The following is an 18,882-nucleotide window of genomic DNA, read 5'->3' as shown; positions in this document are numbered from 1 at the left end:
TCAGTGATGAGGCCGTTAAAAATGGATAAATGGAAAAAGGAAGTTAAAAATATGTTTACACAACATGTGAAAAGTGAAAATGAGTCTTGAAATTTGTGATTTTCATCTGCAATTGTGGTCCCAACACTGCAGCCTCCTGTGCTACAGAAACCCCACACTGTCTGTGTGGCAAACATGTTGCTAACTGGAGATTACCTTATGTTGGCTTTTGTTTTAGCTGTTCCAATTCTTCATATCATGATACTAAATCAAGCCATGCTAGACTCGGTGAATAGAACAGAAAAAGCTAGTTCATGCTTCATTTTATGTCATCTCTTTGGCTTATAACTTTAGCTGTTTGTGGCCATGCATACAGCCAGCCACAAGCATGAAACGTCTTCATTTTACTCCTATAAACACCTAAAAAGTAATTTCAAGAAAAATTGTGGACATCTTAACACTGAGTTATGATTTCTTTTCAGCAGGAGAGGGTAGTATTTTCAGACATTTGCTACATGACCTGAGCCTAGACTTAGCTCATTTCGCAGACGCTGCACATAAACTGCTAAAATCTAGTCCCAAAACAACCAGAACTGTTCTAAAGTTTTTCTGTTTGAGGCATACAAAAACACTCTAACATTGTGCAGTTTTTAAGGAAAATGTTAAGATTAGTAAGGTGCATAAAGGTTCAACTAAGTTTTCATGTTAATGAGCGGCTCTGATCAGAACCACAGATGACAATAATACAAAAATACAAAGCAGACAAAAATACACTTTGTCTTAGTAAGATGATTTTTGTGGTCCCATTTTAAAATATTGTTGGCTAGTTGTGGCAGCATCCTCTAAAATGTCTTCGTTAGGGATTTGAGGTGAAATTTATAGTAATTATATCTTGCACAGAGTTAACAGAGGACATGTACCATACTTTTCTTTATTACAGCAAAATATACATTTCCATTTCGTAAGGTTGTGTGAGTGAGACATGAACTTTTAGACCCCTGTATGAGAACTGAAAAAATCAAATGGTTTATAAACGGTGTGTAAAATTCTTTATTAAAACTCTTTGCGAGTTTTTATAAAGACTCTTTAAATGTAGAAACAAACAGACAAAAAACAATGTAAACAACACAAACTGACCTCCATCTTTGTCCCTCTATCTGTCTCTCCTGCAGTCGAGGGCGAGGGTCAAGGTCGCATTCTCCAGCGGTTTCCTGAGAAAGACTGGGAGGACAGTCCATTCCCACAGGGCATAGAGCTGGTAAGTCAACACCAGCAGTCATGTTTTTGTGTACCTCAGTGGCCAGAACAAGACACTCAACCCTGTCGAGTTTAGGGGTTTAATTCCTCCGGTAATACAGCAGTTACTGTCAGCAGGGCCGGATTAAAAGTGCACAAGCCCCTTGGCCCAGATTGTTCCAGGGGCCCCATTCCCCACCATAACATTGTGAAAGGTGTGAATGATACACTGTGAAACGACATTTCTAACATTTCTCAGCCAGTGGTACCAATAGCAATACACTAGACCCTGGGGTGTAACTATCTGGCTTTTATATACATTTTGTTTTATGTCCAAACTGCTGGTGTTTTCCCTACATGGGCCCCAAGTGGGTGTGGACCCCTGGACCTGTGAACAAAATGCCCATGGGATAATCTGGCCTTGACTGTCAGTAACTACTGTCAGCGTTACTGGATTTGCAGCCAGTTCTGGAAACATTGAGACACAAATATGAGAAATCATGATTTAACATTGATATAGGTTTATAAATATGAAAAATTTGAGGGTATTTAGATTAATGTTGATGTTTTTTTGTTTGTTTGGTTTTTTATAATAGAAATGGTCCACTTAAAAATGACATCAGTTCTCTAATCCTTCCTAAAAACCAAAGTTTGAGTTAGAATCTATTTGGAATGAATTTTGATCAAAGCAACTAGCAAATGGCATGTGTAATATCTTAAAAAAGTCCACTTTAGCTCTAGTCATCACATCAGTCAGACTACTTGTTGACATGATAAATGACTTCTTAGAAAATCAACTCATTGATTTCTGTTTATTCAACTGTCAACACTTCAACTTTTCTTGTGGTGAAAGTAAATATATGAAAGTTACACACAATTGTAAATATAAAGGGAATTTTTTAAAGCTGGGTTTTCAGAACTAGTTTTGCAACTATCTAGATGAATCACCTTTAGGTAAATGAAAAGAAAATTATGTTAATAAAAAATACTTGATTAATTTCAGATGGAAATTGCAATTTTATTATGGTTTTTTTTTTTTGTTTTTTTTAACATGACAAGTGTAGTTAACACCATGGATGTTTTATGACTGTTAATTTCTCTCTTTCTTTGCTTGTTTCCATTTCATCCTGTGATTCCAAATATCACTTCTCTCACCTGTAACCCTAATCCTGCTATCACCTTCCACCTATACTCCCCTCCTCCTGTCCAGTTTTGTCAGCCCAGCGGTTGGGGACTGGTTCCTGAACGGCAGCCAGCTTCCTTCTTTGTTGCGGTTTTGACTGATATCAACTCAGAGCGTCACTACTGTGCCTGCTTTACCTTCTGGGAAGGCCTGGACAATCCACAGGTAAGACAGATTTCAGCTAGCTCTCATGCACTTCCAGATGTAATCAGGATTAACAGTGTATAATGAAAGCATTAGCCAATTTGATATGATCATAGTAATATTTGTCCATTTTTTGTTGTTGTCTATTTAAAAATACATAGATGAAAAGACATAAATGTTATGTGCCGGGACATTGAGAGAAAACAGAAAGAATGGGGGGGGGGGGGGGACACTTATTAATGGTTTATTAGGTGTCTTGCTCGGCTTTTCAGGAGGACATTGCATATGACAAATTAATCGAAAGTAAAAGCTGTGAGGAAGAATAAAGACTTTTTTTTTTATTTAACTGCAATTCAAAAGCAATGTCATGATTTTCATAAAATTTTTCATCATTACTTTAGTCAGTATCAACATATTTAGGTGACATCTGTTTTTTCCTTCTTTAATGGGAGAGTATGCATAAATATGAGGACAACTGTATATTTATTTAAACATACATACAAACACAAGTAATAATGATCATTTTAATAACTATAATACTTGTCAATGTGTTAAAAGGGATAAAAATGGAAAAATTTTCAAATGTGAAACAAGGATGTCATGAATGTGCAATTAAAAGCATTTAAATTAATTAAAGTATTATATGTTTCTTCTCTTTATTCACATGCAGAAATCAGAGGCCAGGGAGGCAGATGAGGCAGATGAAGAGCCGGCTGTTGTCCAACCATCTAAAGTCTTCGGTCCAAAGAGCCTGGTGCTGGTGTCCCGGCTCGATTACACTGATGTCTTTAGAGTATGTAAACATCAACCCTTCCAACATAGCACTGACGTTAAGTAGGAGGATGGCATGCAAGCCTAAGATACAGTAGTGCAACTATTTATAACAATTGCAAAGTCATAAACGAAGCATATGATCATTGTTGTTAGATGATATCTGGACTAAAGAAGTCCTGTTTAATCGTTTCTCTCTGTGTTGCAATCTTAATGGAACAGAACTGTCTGGGTCTGATCTACACCGTCCATGTGGATGGCCTGTCTGTCCCTTTGGAAACAGTGATTGGAAACCTTCTAACATGTGTCATCCCCATCGCCGGAGGCTCCCAGGTACAACTCCTTACATATTCGTCTGCTGACTTGAAAGTGATTCATTCCCATTTCGGTGTCATAAACAAAGAGGATCTGGTGTGAACTGTTCCACCGTTCCCATGAGTCGTTTTTGCTATGTTTTTGCACCTCCTACCTTGCTCAGCAGTGCAGCTTTTTAAAGCAGCAAGCAGTGTATAAGAGACGAGCCTGTTGCAGCCTGCAGGAGCTACTCCTTGTTTATCCTGAGCAACCAGCTTTGCCTTTATGTTATCTTAGTACAGCAATAAAGCAGTGGCAGGGCATGACAGGCTTGGTGAGTGTTAAAACATATTATGTATTACACTCTGCAGTGTTTGTCTACACTCAGTGATACTGATTATCATTTTGGGGGGCTACAGTTGTAAACATTTTGTCCTGTTTCAGTAATGTGGGTTTGGAAGGAGGCATTAACAATTTATGAAGCATATTTGTGTAAATAACAAGCCCTCCAATTTTTAAAGTTGTGGAAAAAATGAAGAAAATTATTTAAAAAAAAAAAAAAAAAAAAAGACTTTTCCTTCACCTGTCACTTAAAAAATGAGTCATGATATGAACACTTAAAACTTGCTTATCAGATAGTTTGATTGCTTGTGTTCACATGATGCCACTTCTGGCTGTGCAAGGGGAAGTGGTGGTCGACCAGAGCACGTGTGGCAACTGTGTTGTTAGCCATGATGAGTGTGTACGTAGGGACTTTCTCTGTTAGCTTCTGCTATTTTATGGGTCAAATGATTCTTATGGGGTTTTTAAACTTCATTCATCAGGATATTGTATTACTCTTTATGAAGATTAGTTATACCAAACACATGTAGCAATAAAGCTATATAAACGACTTAATGGATTCTTACAAGAGCAGATACAATGTGAGGCATATTAATCCTAATCACTGTTATCCAAACATGTACAAAGAAGTTTCTGACCTCCAAGCTTTTCTATGTGTTCATTTGCTTTGCTGTTTAGAAACTAATCTGAGACATCAGATGGGGGACTAAACTGGTGGGTATGTCTCCAAATAAAAAAAACTTAAATATTTCTCTGATAACAAAGCCCAACTAAATTTTGATAACATCTTAGTTTTTTTTTTTTTTTTTATGCAAATCAGCTGTTTTGGTTTGTTTGACCACTTTGTTCATCCAAAGAACCAGGGTCGGCAGAAGTTGTGATTGAATACAAGGAGAACCATTACTGTCTATTGATGTGATTTTATGTACCAGAGATCATAACATTAAATCAGGTTCTTGTTCATGTGAGCATTAACAAGCAGCAGATAATTTGTGTTTTGGAGAAACTTTAGAGATCATTTCTTCTTCTTTTTTTTTGCTATTTTTTCATATTTAACACATTTTTAATTTAATTTCATTTTAATTTTGCCTCTAGACAGACACTTGTTTCTGTTTTATTTTATAAGACTTTTTACAAGTAACCCGAGCCATGCATTCAGATGATTTACTCATGCTGCTGGTGCACAAACAGTAGGAAATGTCTTGTGTTCTCTGACGAGCTGAACTTCTCTGCTGTGGTTTCCAGATGTTGCAACCCATCTGTGTCATTTGTGTGTATCCTACTGTACACTGGCTCCTTTGTGTTACAGATAGATGAGTCCCCAGTTTGTAGTTTAGACAAAGTTCCCCAGGCTCTGGCCTGTGACTGGCTGCTGGCCTGTCTCCAGGTAACTTTCCTGTTCTGTAAGCTTCACCAATCAACAACCAGCTCAATGTTATTGATTCTATTAATCAAACAGCCCGGGAATGTATTTTTTTCTTTCTTTTAAGGAATGTGTTCTTTGTTTTATTAATTTCAAATCATGATTGATGGGCTTCAGCAACGTTTGACCTGCCTTGTTTTTGTGTATATGTGATCAGACTGTTCAAAGGATCACGTTAAACACCCCAGACATTTCGTTTCTCGTTTCCCCCTCATGTTTTTCACTACCTTGATTTGCTTCAGCTCTCAATGAGCCTTTAAGAACACCAAAAGATTTCAAGCTGTTTCCTCGTTCTCTAAAGCACTCTCTCTCACACACACAAATACAAATTAAAACCGGATGCTTTGGAGGTCGTAGTTCAGTTGCATGGTGACCATATGGGACAGCAGATGGCTTCCTGCCGGGCAGCGCAGCGTCTGAATGAGAGAATCAGATCTAATCGGTATTAGCACACATACAGACCCAAACAGCAAAGCTAATGCTTAAAAAAGAAAAAAAAAAAGGCACACACACATATTTGAAAGCATCATCACTCATCAGTTTGCAGATTAGACTTGGGTTTAGTCCGGTGGACACATGAAAGCGTTTCTCCAGTTTCTGTCTTGCCAAGTGCAAACAGCTCTGCTCTTGCGACTCAACAGGAGGGAAGGCCATTTAGAAAGAGTAACAGACACTTAAACACATTCCTGAAACCGTTTAATCTCATAAGACTTGTGTCACCATCAATAAATCTCTCTCCTTCTTCCAGACTGGTTGTTTTTAACGTCAGCCTGTGTCCAAACACACATCCAGCAATTCCACATGTAGAAACGTGACAGAGAAATTACCTCTGGTTGATATAAAACCACACAAAGTGGATCTACTTTATGTCTAGCATTATGCACCTGTTGCCAGTCTTAGCTCAGCAACCTAGCCTGATCAGTCTGTATGCGAGGACTAGAGCACATTTCATATTTATGGCTTCTAATTTAAGTAGCAAACCGTAGTATGGTTGGCTCAGAGTTTATTCCTGTGTTGGTTCCAGCACAAAGTGCCATTTTATTTTGATGCCTTTGCATCGGCGATGACAGCGGCGGTTTGAAGGATTGCTGTATGTTTTTAGTCTCTCCTTCAATCCTTTCATCACATTTTCTGAATAATATATCTAAGGAACATAAAAGGATGAGCCAGATACAGATGTTTTTGGATCAAATCTTTGCAAGCTCACTTGGCTTTTATATCTATTAATATTGCCTTTTATACAAGCTGTGACTTATGTGTTGCTGCGGGAGTCAATGATCAAGGCACGTTGCTCCGTTCATTACCTTTATTCAACTACTTCCCACACTACACGTTTCCAACCATGCTGTAAACCACACCCGCTGTCCTTAAAGGCACAATCACCTCACTGTCGCCGTGTACACCCAGGAGAATAACAACAGGTTACATTAAGCAGGCGAACAATCTGTTTTAGAGCATGACAGTGACTTTTCCGTTTAGCCTCCAGTATGGGACTTTCAGTGTAGAGGAAAGATAATTTACAAAGTTTTCTGCTGTGATGGCTTTAATCTACAGAACTGAACTGTTCCGGTGGAGTACGTAATAATGTCAACGACTTGCTTGTAAACATGAATCCGTAAAGAGACAATTTTTTTAAGCTTCCTAGCTAGTTTGTCTCGATGGGACTGTACGGCTTCATAACTCGACACCACCATATGGTAGCGCATTTACTCCAGGTACTAGTTAAAAGAAGACAATAGAATATCGAGATGATAGTCACACATTCTAAAAGTCGATTAAATAATTAAAGTTATCGCCTTTCCCAAGTTCAATGACCTCCCAAAGAGGAAGCTAGAAGCAGCAGAATGTCTCTGATTAAATGGCTCTTTAATGACATGGCGTTTTTCTAGCTGATGTAACTTTGGATTAGAAGAATATGGAGGTAAACTGTGACCAGACTGCTTGTTTATTGATGAGCTATTTCCTGATCAGTTTACATAAAACCACATCACAGCCCTGTGATGAACTGGCGACCTATCAAAGCGTACCCTTCCTATCGCCTGCTATTTGCTGGGATAGGCTCCAGCTTTCCCACAACCCTGAACTGGACTAAGCCATTTGGAAAACGAATGAACACAGCAACCTTGTAGTTTACGAGTCACTTCCTAACATGCTGGTGTAGCTTATGAAGTGAATCCACGCAACTACATCTACATATCACTCTCATCTTTTTATGTGTGTGTTTGAAAGAGTGTGCATGTGTGTTACTGTGTGATTACCCCACTTTTTTTTTTCTTTTCTTTTTTTCTTTAAGATTTCTGTTTAATCTGGAACAAATTCAAAGTTGCATCAATTAGAAACTGAGCTCTTACAGGAACTTGGTATTCCAGGGAAAAAAAGGGAATTCCAGTCGCTTTCTTTCTCGACAAAGACGCAGCCTGTCACACAGCCAGCTTCTCCGACTAGAAGTGAGATTATAAAATTAACACAACTGAGAGGAAAACTTTATTCAAACCGAAAGTATTGCAAGTTCTGCTGGAGGTCAGAGGCACTTCGTGTGATCCGATCACATGAGGATGCACACTGTGGTTTTTAACCTGACCTGTTGACATGTTTCTTTGCTCTTACATTTAACATCATAGTGTCGTCGCCTTAAAGGCTGGAAGGTGGTTTCAGTGAAGGAACTCTGCTCTGTAGTACCAGTTGCAGTACTCGTTATGGTTAAACTAAAAAAAATCTCTTATTGTGTCAGGAAAGGTACAGTTATGGTTACATATTTTTGCCTTTGGAGCTAACAGAAATTCTCTCATTAGACCAGGCAGATGTGCACAACTGGAAATGGGAGATGATGCACATAAACTCTCTGGAGCTCCTTTTTATTTTCCTGTTGAAGTTATAATTGAACAGACTGTTTTGTGTGCTGTCAAATGATTGTTTTACTTTGTTTTGCATGTGTGTCTTATATTTGATGCTGCCCTCATCCTGTATGTATATTTTTTTACTGTCATGTTACAGTTCATGTCTTTTGTGTAAATGTTTGCAGCCTTTTCGTTTTGCTATGCTGAAACATGACTCTGATAACTGTTGTCAGGTTTGGGTATCCTGTGCCATCACTGCTAATGTTGCTAACCTGTGTCTTATCCTGTTGGGTGTGTATGCATATGTGTGTTTGTTTCTGCTGGATGCTTGTGTAGCCGGGCCAGGAGGAGAGAAAGGAGAGTTTGGTACGCCAGCCTAATTTCAACCCCCCTCCCCTTACCCTTTTCCCTCTCTGCCAATCAGCTCTCGGCTTTCTCAGCTTCCTTTTTCTCTATCCATTTCCTCCAGTTGATTCATGCACACCTTCCGTTGCCAAACTAATCAAAATGCTTTTATATCGTGTCAATACATGACCAACAACTGATCTGATGTCATATTTGTAGCTTTGATGAAGACATCAAATTGACAAAGCATTTAAATTTACATAAAAAAGACATCATAATACAATGAAATTAATGGTAATTTCCAGGATAAACAGGCCTTTGGTAGACTTTTAGTCTGTTTGCTTCTTATAGGTAAAATAATAGTTTAATAACAAATCAAACTACTGACTCAAAGCTACTGACTCAAGTTGAATTTTATTTATATATTCTGCCTGATCCAGAGGACACACTTGTGGGTATGTCTGCCCCTTGTTATCAGATCTGATATGAGGAACCACAAGCAAATATTGGATTAAGGAAACCCGATGATCAGATGTTGGATCACAGTATTGATCACTAACAGCTCGTCTGTGGCTGCCGACACTACCGTTTCTGCTATAGAGAGCATGAGATAATGCTGCACCTTTTTCTGGCCTTTGCAGCCATAATGACTGGTGGACTTTCCTGTGTATTCTGTTCCTTTTCAAGAAGGTGGTGAGTCCAGATTACTTTAAAGTGCAACAGAAATCCTGTCCATGCAACAATGTTTAGAAGTCATGTCAGCTTGTCTTAATTTGGAACTTTAGTTTTTTAACTCCACTTTGTTATTTAGTCGATTGATGCATGATTTTGCAGTCTAAATGGTATAGTTGAACTTTTAGATGTGCACCCTGTAAATACTTAAGTGCAGTCAGAGGTTCTGACTGCCATCTTATTAGCATTAAATGTCAGTGAAAAGCAATGCAATTACAATGCTTTGTTGTAAACTTTCATCAGGCTGCAGTTATGATTTATTCCAAGACACACTTCTGTCATTGTATACGTTTGACATTAGTGGAAAATTCTCCCCTCATCACACCTGTCATGTCTATGGGCTTTCTGTCACCCATAAAGGCTTTTTTTGCTACGGTGCTGGTGGTGTTTTGCAGTAAGGTCGTTGGCATGGAGTCTTTTGCAGCCTCATTCACATCCCGATCGGCTGGAATGGCTTGGGTTTTATTGGACATGTACCTGCTAAGCTTCTGGGATTCTCCATCTTTCTGTCTCTGATTCACGCTGCTCTGTGGACGCGCACAACTCTGATTAAATCACACCATCAAACCCTGATTATTCTCCGAAACCACGTTTGTTCTCAGCTTTCAACCCCCGCGTGTTTTAATCATCCTCGTCTCCCCTCTCTCTTATTCCATAGCGGACTATAACGTTAGGTGCCGGCGACCGTCAAGTAATCCAGACTCCCATCAACGACTCCCTTCCTGTCAGCGGCAGCAGTGTGGCTCAACTCTTCAGACAGCTTGGTACGGAAAACAATAAAAACAAATGGTCTTTATTTATTTATTTATTTCGGTTTCTTTGTCAAAACTGTTACACTACCAGCCACAGTGCTTTCAAACATCAGCACGCTACGTCTGACCGTAACGGTCCATAACAATAAACCATATAAATAATGTTTATAACATTAAAAAAAAACAAAAAAAAAAAACACATTTTCTCATATATTTTTAATAATAAGTTTAAAAAAAAATGTAAAATTTTTTACATCTCTGATATGTTGATGTTTTCGATTAAAAACAAGCAAAGAACAGAATAATCTACTTTCTGTGTTAATCCAGAAGAGATTTGGAGGCTCAGCAACCTTTTAATCCATTGTGATCTGTACACTCTGACATCTGCAGCATTAATACAGTAAATAAAACACAAACTATGATGTATCCTCCTGTAAAACATCAAGTATTATGTTACTTTACAGTGCGAAGCTGAAAACTTTAAAGATTAATTGAAGAGTAAAATTAATTTTATGTACAAGGCGATTTTAGAGTAGCCACAGCTGACCAAAAAAAATTCATAATTATTGTTGGACAATAATTTAGAAAAATTAGAAAAATTAAAAATAAAGTAGATATAAAAACAAAGTAGATATAAAAAAAGAGAGAACACAAAGGAATCATGATGTAAAACAACTAAACTTCATCAGAAGATCTGAGGCAAGCTGTCCTGCAGGCTTTAGTTTCAACACACCTGACTCAAATTAATGGATAATTGTGCAGAACTTGACAACAAGCTGTTGCCAGGGAAGCATCTAGAACAGGGATCACCAACTCTGGACCTGTTGGGCCAGATGTTACCCTGCTGTAGCACACCTGACCCAAATGAATGGGTTATTAAGAGGCTTGTGCAGAGCTTGAAGTTTGAATCTCTCCCCTGCATCCGTGTCACGTTTCTGCTTGGTTTTCTCTGCAGGTATTATCAACGTGCTGTATCTGTTCTGTGCTGCACTGACGGAGCATAAGATCTTGTTCCTGTCCAGCAGCTATCAGAGACTAACCGACGCGTGCCGAGGACTGCTGGCTATTATGTTCCCCCTCAAATACAGGTCTGTGCGCTCTCCTCAGTTTTCCTGCTGTGCTTTTAGCTGACTGTCTTGTTGTTTCTCAGTGCTTTTTGTCATTTAAAGCTCTCTGTAATAACTTTGCATGTTTTTTTCTTTCAGTTTTACCTACGTTCCCATCTTACCAGGAAAACTACTGGAAGTCCTGAGCACACCCACCCCCTTCATCATAGGTGTCAATTCGTTTTTCCGCTCTGAGACGCAAGAACTGGTGGGTTCCGGTTACTGCAAACTAAAACATGCATAAGATAACAAATTAAATGCGACCAGGCTCTGGTGTTGCATGAATAAACAGGAGAAAAAACTTTTTTTTTTTTTTTTTTTTTTAAAAGAAGCAAACATTGTTAATTTGCTCAAATAAGACAAAGATTTTCCTTTCAATATGACAAAATTAGACTAAATTTTAAAAGATTTTTGTGCAGAGTAACACCTGTAAATATGTTGCCCTGCATTATCTGTGGAATTATTAAGAGTTAGATTCAGTATACCAGGTTCAGTATTTTCCTGCTCATCATTTCAGACTAGCAGCCAAATTAGAGCAAGTTAACCTTAAGTGAAGGATGCTACTGGTTAAAGTAATTTTAGAGACATGCTACCAAGATATTCACACAAGGTTGAGCAAATGAGCTTTTAGATGTTTTCTGGTATATTCATAAGTGAGGATATTATAATTTGCACTTTTTGCCACTTGAGTGAACATTAGGAGAGTCACCCAACACACCACCTATCACTGAAGAATAAAAGAATATAAAATTTCACATATACACATCCATGTAATGACCAACTTCACCTCTTTGATAAACAGGACAAGAAAATGATACTAGTCCATGTAGTGTCTCTGTGCATGTCTGTAGTAGTAAAATATTGTATGTTAAGAAAAAATATACAGCATTATCTTTTGATATTTCATGCATCAGAGGGGTAAAAGATCAGTCTGTGAAGTGAATGTGAAGTGAATTTTTTTAATGCATTCATGCGTTAACAACAAAGCTATTATTTGTACCATATTAAAAATCTAAATTTGACATAATTTCTCAGAAAGAAGCTTGTTTTGGGCTGCAGGATGATTTATCATGCAGTGCTTCTTGTTCCTGACAGGTGAACTGTAAGGGGATTTACTACCAACTCATAATGGTACTCTGCCCTCGACCAAAGAAGAAATTCTAATTAAAATAAAGAAAACAGAAGTATATATATGTTTATATTTAAGCAGTTTAATTCTACCTTTCAGCTTTAAACTGATTTAAATGACATTATCCCTCATTCACCGCTGTAATTGTTTTATGGGAGTGTGTAAGCAGGAGAAAATGCTGGCAACACACTTCCAGCACAAGGAGGGAAAAAAACAAAACCTCGTGAAACAGGGTCTTTAGGGAAATGCATGTGTGCAGGACAAACACCTGCTGCTGCTGCTGCTTTCCAGCTGCGGGATGGAAATGTGAGCCGTGTGCAGTATGGTGGTAATCTCAGTGCTGAAGGTGAACAGCTTGTTAGACTTAAATCAGTCAAAGGAGGATTTCCAGCAGCAGACTTCTCATTTACACTGACATGAGGTTTGATAACAGGGGAGTCGTCTTACTTGGAGAACGGCCCATCTGTCTTTTATTCAACTGCTCCTTCTGCCATCTGACTGTCCGCCTGCGAACCTTTTTACATTCATAAGAAGCCACAACAATACTCTTTACATCGTATTGACTTGTGATGAAAGAAAATATGTTGCTGCCTTATTAAGCATTGTTGAGTGTGTAATGAGTGCTGCTGGTGAACGGCTGCATCGTGCTACCCGACAGTCGCCCTGATGGAGCTGTTATCTCGACCCACAACGAGATGCTGTGTTTTGTCCATCAGTCACCCAGCCATTATCAGCGTACAAGCAGTCATCGGGGTCAGAGGGCATCGTCTTGGCAGCCTTTCCGTCTGGTTTATGTTGATTCGCGTAATAAGCAGCTGCTGAGAGAGATGACTTTCTCTCCTGTGGCTGTTTAATCCCACAACAAAGAGGAAAAGTGTTTTTTAACATCTCGTATGTGACCCTTTTTTTTTTTTTTTTAAAAACTCAGTTGGACGTGATCATTGCTGATTTGGACGGAGGCACCGTAACCATCCCTGAATGCGTCCACATCTCCCTGCTGCCGGAACCCCTGCTACAGCAGACCCAGACTGCACTGTCCATGGTAAGAGCCTCAACGCCACACACACATCCATACAGTCATAAAATCTCCTTATCTCTTCTGGGAATTGTCATTAATAAATTGCGGGGGGTTTCTGCAAAGCAAGAAAGTCCCTGATATATTTTTGTAGAGAGATGAGATGCCTCGAAACTCTTGTAGAATATAGTTTTACTGGGGGGATTTGATTTTTTGCATTAAATATTAATTAATGCATTAAATAACTTAATTAATTTATAATAATTTATCTTCTTTACATTAATGTCATGTTGTTTTTGCTGACATTTTTTAGCACATTGATACATTTTCCATGTAGAAAAGAACTTTTTTTTTTTTTTTTTAAATCTTTTCACTCCTATAAATTTCTAAGTCACTGTTTTGATGATGCCAGCAGATAGTTTGATCTTATCATCCTCACATATTTATTGTATCAAGTACCGTTCATGCCCTGCTACTTCGCAGGCTTCATGTTAAACACCTCTTCCAGTACTCCAGTGCCAACCCATTCTCAGAAATTCTTTTTATCTATTTCATAACAAAATTTTCCCAACTTCCCTGTTATGCTACATGCAGAATATATTATGTTCCTGTTAGTACTCTTTACTGCACTTATATAGCTTATATGGTATGATAATACCACAAAGCAGTGGCTTTTGTTGTTAGTCTTGCATCCAGTAATAAGTTAGGTATGTGGATTTTAAGGGATGTATTGCAGGAAGTTAAACCATGTGTTGTGAATTTACTGGATATGCTGGCATTTTTTTATGACGTCAGTCGTGTAAATATTTGATCTTCTCGAGTCATAGATCAATTAAAAACAAGCTTCCAGACTTGTCTGGAGGCTGGTCACGTTTATGGTCATTGTATCATTGTATCATGCAGCAAAATCTTGTTGTAATTACCCTTTAAATACAACTATACAGCATTCATAAAAATACTCTTTTATCTTTAGCAGCCTTTATTCTGTTCCTGTATAAACAAACAGAGGAGATGATGAGGAGTGTGAAACGGTGATTTACAGACAAGGCAACACCCAAAATTAAGAGAGTTGTAGAATAATTCTAGATAAATAGAAATTCTTGGAAAGATAACAAGCCAAGCAGGAAAAGCAACAGCACTGTGTTCAAGTAAAGTTAGATGTCAAGGGATTTTATTTTTTTTACTTCAGCAGAAATACGTCAGTGCAGACGGAAATGACCGATTTTTAGCATAAAAGTTATGAACAATCTCATTTTCTGATACGTAATATTTCACTCCACTATCATTAATTACTTTTATATTAATATTTTTGTTTCATCTAAACCAGCACTAATTGTGAAAATAATTTGATTAAACTTAATTAAGATGAAATACAGCAAATCCTCTGCTTAAATCATAGTTTACAGTAACTAAAAATCTTTATCTGGTTGTGTTAGATCAACAGTTTATGGCTCAAAATAAGATCAGTCAACAAAAGTTAAGCAAATTCCCAAATTTAACTGTTTTGTTGCAAAGGTATTTCTGTCTTTAATCCCAGCTTCATTCAGTCTTGAATTTCATTTATAGAACAGATGATCAATACTTTTATTCTTAAAGTATTTCCACATCGTTGCATTCATCTATTTAAAGCATTTTACTGTGAAGGCACTTTGACAGCTTATCATTTTCAGTCTCCTCTCAAGTTCAGCCACTTTGCTGCTATTGGGATTTCAGTCACGTTTAAAACATGATGATTAATTTATATGATTGTACAAAAAAAAGATTAGTTGCGGTAAAAGATTAACAGACTTGTAAACCAAGCAGTTTTCCCACTAATGCTTTCACAGGACTGGATTTTTTTTTGCCATTGTCATGTCTGTGAGGCAGAGGCTAGGATGTGTTTATTTAGAGAGTGGAGTTGGCCTTCTCAACTCAGACGTGGTGGGTTTTAATGATGTGAAAAGTCAAATTTTTTTATTTTAATTTGACAAGATTTTCCCATGGACTCTAACAAAGTATTACGCAACTGATCTCGATTCAGTACTGGTTCGCTCTGCTAGTAAAAGTGACCAAAGGACCCTTTATTTTAATGTATAATACAACTAAACTTGAGAACTTCAAGTCAACAACCACAATTCTGCCACAAAGATCCTGTTAGGATGTCATTTAGTTTTGAGTAAAAGTTGGTTCATGTTGTAGAAAGTTAACACCTGTGTGTGTGTGTGTGTGTGTGTGTGTGTGTGTGTGTGTGTGTGTGTGTGTGTGTGCGTGCGTGCGTGCGTGCGTGCGTGCGTGCGTGCGTGTGTGTGAACCCTGTTATTACTGAGCTTGTTGTTTTATGTTGTCCAGTTCCAGTAATGTTATGTATCAGTTTTTCTGTGTCAAAGTATCTACAACAAGATTCTGAACTTGGACCCTCTGACTCTGGTCATCTGCTAAATACAGAAGATATTAAGACTTATTATAGATCTGAATAATGAAAACATGCTGTTATGAAATTCAGTGATTGTCCCGCTTGTGTTTGTGTGTGAGTTGCTGCTCTGTGCGCGTTATGGCTTGTAACCTGGAGACTGCTGTGTGTTGTTGTGCTTGATCTCTATCTGTCAAAGAGGTTTACTGGGTTGAAGGTCTTTGTCCTCAGCCAGCAGAGAGCTGTATGTCGACCCTCTGAATGAAAGATGCTGATATATCAGCCAGTGTGACCTCTTACAGAGGATTGTGAAGCTGGAAATCTAAACTGCTTTCATGCTGAAAGGAATTTGAAGTATTGATACTGAGGATTTTAGAGATTGTTAAGAAACAAACATAAACCAGTACTGATATAATTTGCTTTGTTTAGTTTTATTCTATGGCTTTGATAGTAAACTGTTATCGGGGAAGAGTATTTGTGGAGTCTTATTACTAAGAAGACATGTTATCACAATAGACTGTTTATATAAAATGGACGGAGCTGAATTTGAGCTCATTCGGCGGTTCCCATCTTGGTGGCATTGTGTGTGCCGTCTCTCCTGGAAAATATAAAAAATGGCAAAGTGATAGAGCTGAGAGGGGGGCTGTGAGCGTGGAGGTGGATGATTGACGTTTTATTAAACTGCGACCTGTCTGTGGCTAATAGCTAACTGAGCTAACCAGCTAACAGAGGTAGGCGGGCTAAAGCTAAATCATGCTGTTAATGGCTTCAAGCCGCAGTTGTGCGACAGTCTGCCTTCTTGTAGCAGGATATCAGGTACCTGTCAATCAAAATGACACGCCCCTAATTAGGCCTAGTTTTGAGGTTAAACAAATTCTAAAGAAAAAAAAATTCACTCCCCCCAGAGTTGACATGAAGGTAAACCTGACTTATTAAACCTAAAACAGTGTTTTGTACCAGGCTGTAAACATGTTTATTTCTGCTGTGAAGTGGACCTTGTTAACATTGAAGTCTATGGGATTTGCTCTGTTTGGAGCCCCTAGTGGATGAGGGGGGAACTGCATTGTTTGCCACTTCCGCCTCGGTTTCACTTTTAACCGTCGGACGTTGCCGCTTGGTCTTCATGCTATAAAAGCTTGAGGAAAAATGAATTATTAAAAAAAACAAGATAAGCCATTAGTCTTTTCAGAAAACATCCCTATTTTGTTAATATCGCAATTCAGTCACCAACAAGCCAATTTGATCGATGCATGTTGAAAGTATTGATTTTCTTTTACACTGTGAATATTTCCGAAGCTCAACATACACAGTGGTGTAGTTTATTTATGTTGATTGAACATTTGTTTTATTTCTCCTCTAAGTAACTGATTAATGCTGAATGTGATTGTGTTAAACAGTCGATGATATGTCATATTTCATATTTATTTCTGGCTCCTGAAGTAAAATAAATGAAACATTGTGTGAAAGTTAGGATTTAGTCCTCTCTGTGTAAGAAAATTCATCTTTGATTTACTTTGTCTTTTAAAGCTTTTGACACAGAATTGACAATAAATTTAAAGACATATTTCAGCTGCAGATGTTAACTAACCTGTTAGTTAAAATGTTAGTGAGATACTTAGCTTAGCAAAGCTCCCTCTTCATCCATCTGTTTACACCTTTGTTGCTGGTTTTTAAGGTGAAATGAAGTTCTGGTCTCCAGCTCATCTTCTTGATGGATCTGTAGCCAAGCAAGTGTAAATTTATCCTTAAATTAAAATGAATTAACTTTAAAGAAGATTAAAATGAGAGCGAACATAGCACTTAGCTTAAGCACTCACACTGCTACACACTGAAAATTAAGCTCCTCCTACCAAAACAAAAAGTGGCAAATACTTAAAGGACAATGATGATTTCAGATCTGTTTCCTTCGTTAGTTGGTATTGATTCATTTTCATCCTTGAAAGAGTCATTAGATCGGCACAAAGTTCAGGGAAACAGCAGCACAGATGGTAATGTTCTCAATATTCCACATTTATTTCATTCTGTTGTTCATGATGCAAATATCCCATTATATTCAAGAATTATAATTGATTAACTACATGGAAAGAATAAGCTAATTATTATTTATATAAATGTAGTGGCTTGGCATATATTTTAGTGGGGAAAAAGGCTTAAAAAATGCAGCAAAACATGATTAATAGAGCTTAAAAAAAGACAGTCCTGCATCTTCTGGACTAGTACTTTCCTCCCATTGGTCATTTTTTAATTTACAGCACAGAGAACAGTTTTAAAGCAGATGCTTTCGTTAGACTGCTGTTATTTAAGACTTTGTCTGGTCTCACGTCGGTTCGAATGCAACAGAAAGACGGGGAAATGTGGTCGCTTCTGATTTATGAAGGCTTTGTGATATTGCTGTTGCAGGTTTTGGACCCAGAGTTGGAATTTGCTGATCACGCCTTCCCTCCACAGTCCATGCAACCCTCTGCACTCAAGATCCAGGCAAGTTGTTAAAATAAAGAAAAACAGGGCTGTTATTTCGTTGTTTTGAGATTGAATGTGTTTTATATGACAAGAGTGGAGAGATGACAGGAAGTGAGAGATCTCTGGTTAGACATGACTGACAGATAGAGCAGTAAAAGATAAGTTAAAGACCTTTTATCCACTGCTTTAACAGCGGTGAGTTTCACCTTTTACCCTGAAAAGTCAACAGTAAAATGAATAACTCTTCCTCTAACTGGACTGTTGTGTTTGCTTCAGGATAAGGAGATCCGAGCAGTCTTCCTGTGGCTGTTTGCTCGACTTTTCCAGGGCTACCGCTGGTGTTTACATATCATCCGCATCCACCCAGAACCTGTGATCCGCTTCCATAAGGTACATAAACACACAGCAAATAAGTCTGCGTCTGAAACTGGAAATAATTATCTAATGATTTAAATTAAAAAAACAAAGCAAATCTTGTGGCAACGTGTGATCAGAAATTTCGGCGTGTTTCCACAGGCAGCCTTCCTGGGCCAGAGGGCGCTGGCAGAAGACGATTTTCTCATGAAAGTGCTGGACGGCATGGCGTTTGCAGGGTTTGTGTCCGAGAGGGGTCCGCCCTACAGAGCTACGGATCTGTTTGATGACGTGAGTCAGACCACAGCAACTTTGTGTGTTCAGGCTTTTTAGTTAGAGAAAGACGGACAGATCTGAAGACCATCAAGAGTTTTTGTTTTAAAAAGAAAAA

General features: G+C 38.1%; 1 protein-coding gene across 1 annotated transcript in view; it reads left to right on the top strand.

The window, feature by feature from the left end:
* The window catches only part of sbf1 (SET binding factor 1), a 61,388-nt gene that overhangs the window by 20,025 nt on the left and 22,481 nt on the right, over nt 1-18,882 (top strand). Inside the window, exons 2-12 of the mRNA XM_079263092.1 lie at nt 1,152-1,237; nt 2,426-2,563; nt 3,213-3,335; nt 3,536-3,646; nt 9,945-10,050; nt 10,994-11,126; nt 11,244-11,352; nt 13,202-13,315; nt 18,078-18,155; nt 18,414-18,527; nt 18,654-18,782. Coding sequence (XP_079119218.1) covers nt 1,152-1,237; nt 2,426-2,563; nt 3,213-3,335; nt 3,536-3,646; nt 9,945-10,050; nt 10,994-11,126; nt 11,244-11,352; nt 13,202-13,315; nt 18,078-18,155; nt 18,414-18,527; nt 18,654-18,782 — 1,241 coding nt within the window. The remainder of the gene's footprint in view (nt 1-1,151; nt 1,238-2,425; nt 2,564-3,212; nt 3,336-3,535; nt 3,647-9,944; nt 10,051-10,993; nt 11,127-11,243; nt 11,353-13,201; nt 13,316-18,077; nt 18,156-18,413; nt 18,528-18,653; nt 18,783-18,882) is intronic.

Source organism: Telmatherina bonti (assembly GCF_933228915.1).
Source record: "Telmatherina bonti genome assembly, chromosome: 23".
NCBI classification, from domain to species: Eukaryota; Metazoa; Chordata; class Actinopteri; order Atheriniformes; family Telmatherinidae; genus Telmatherina; species Telmatherina bonti.
The sequence above is the reverse complement of the archived record's forward strand: the minus strand, read 5'-3'. Positions and strand labels throughout refer to the sequence as shown.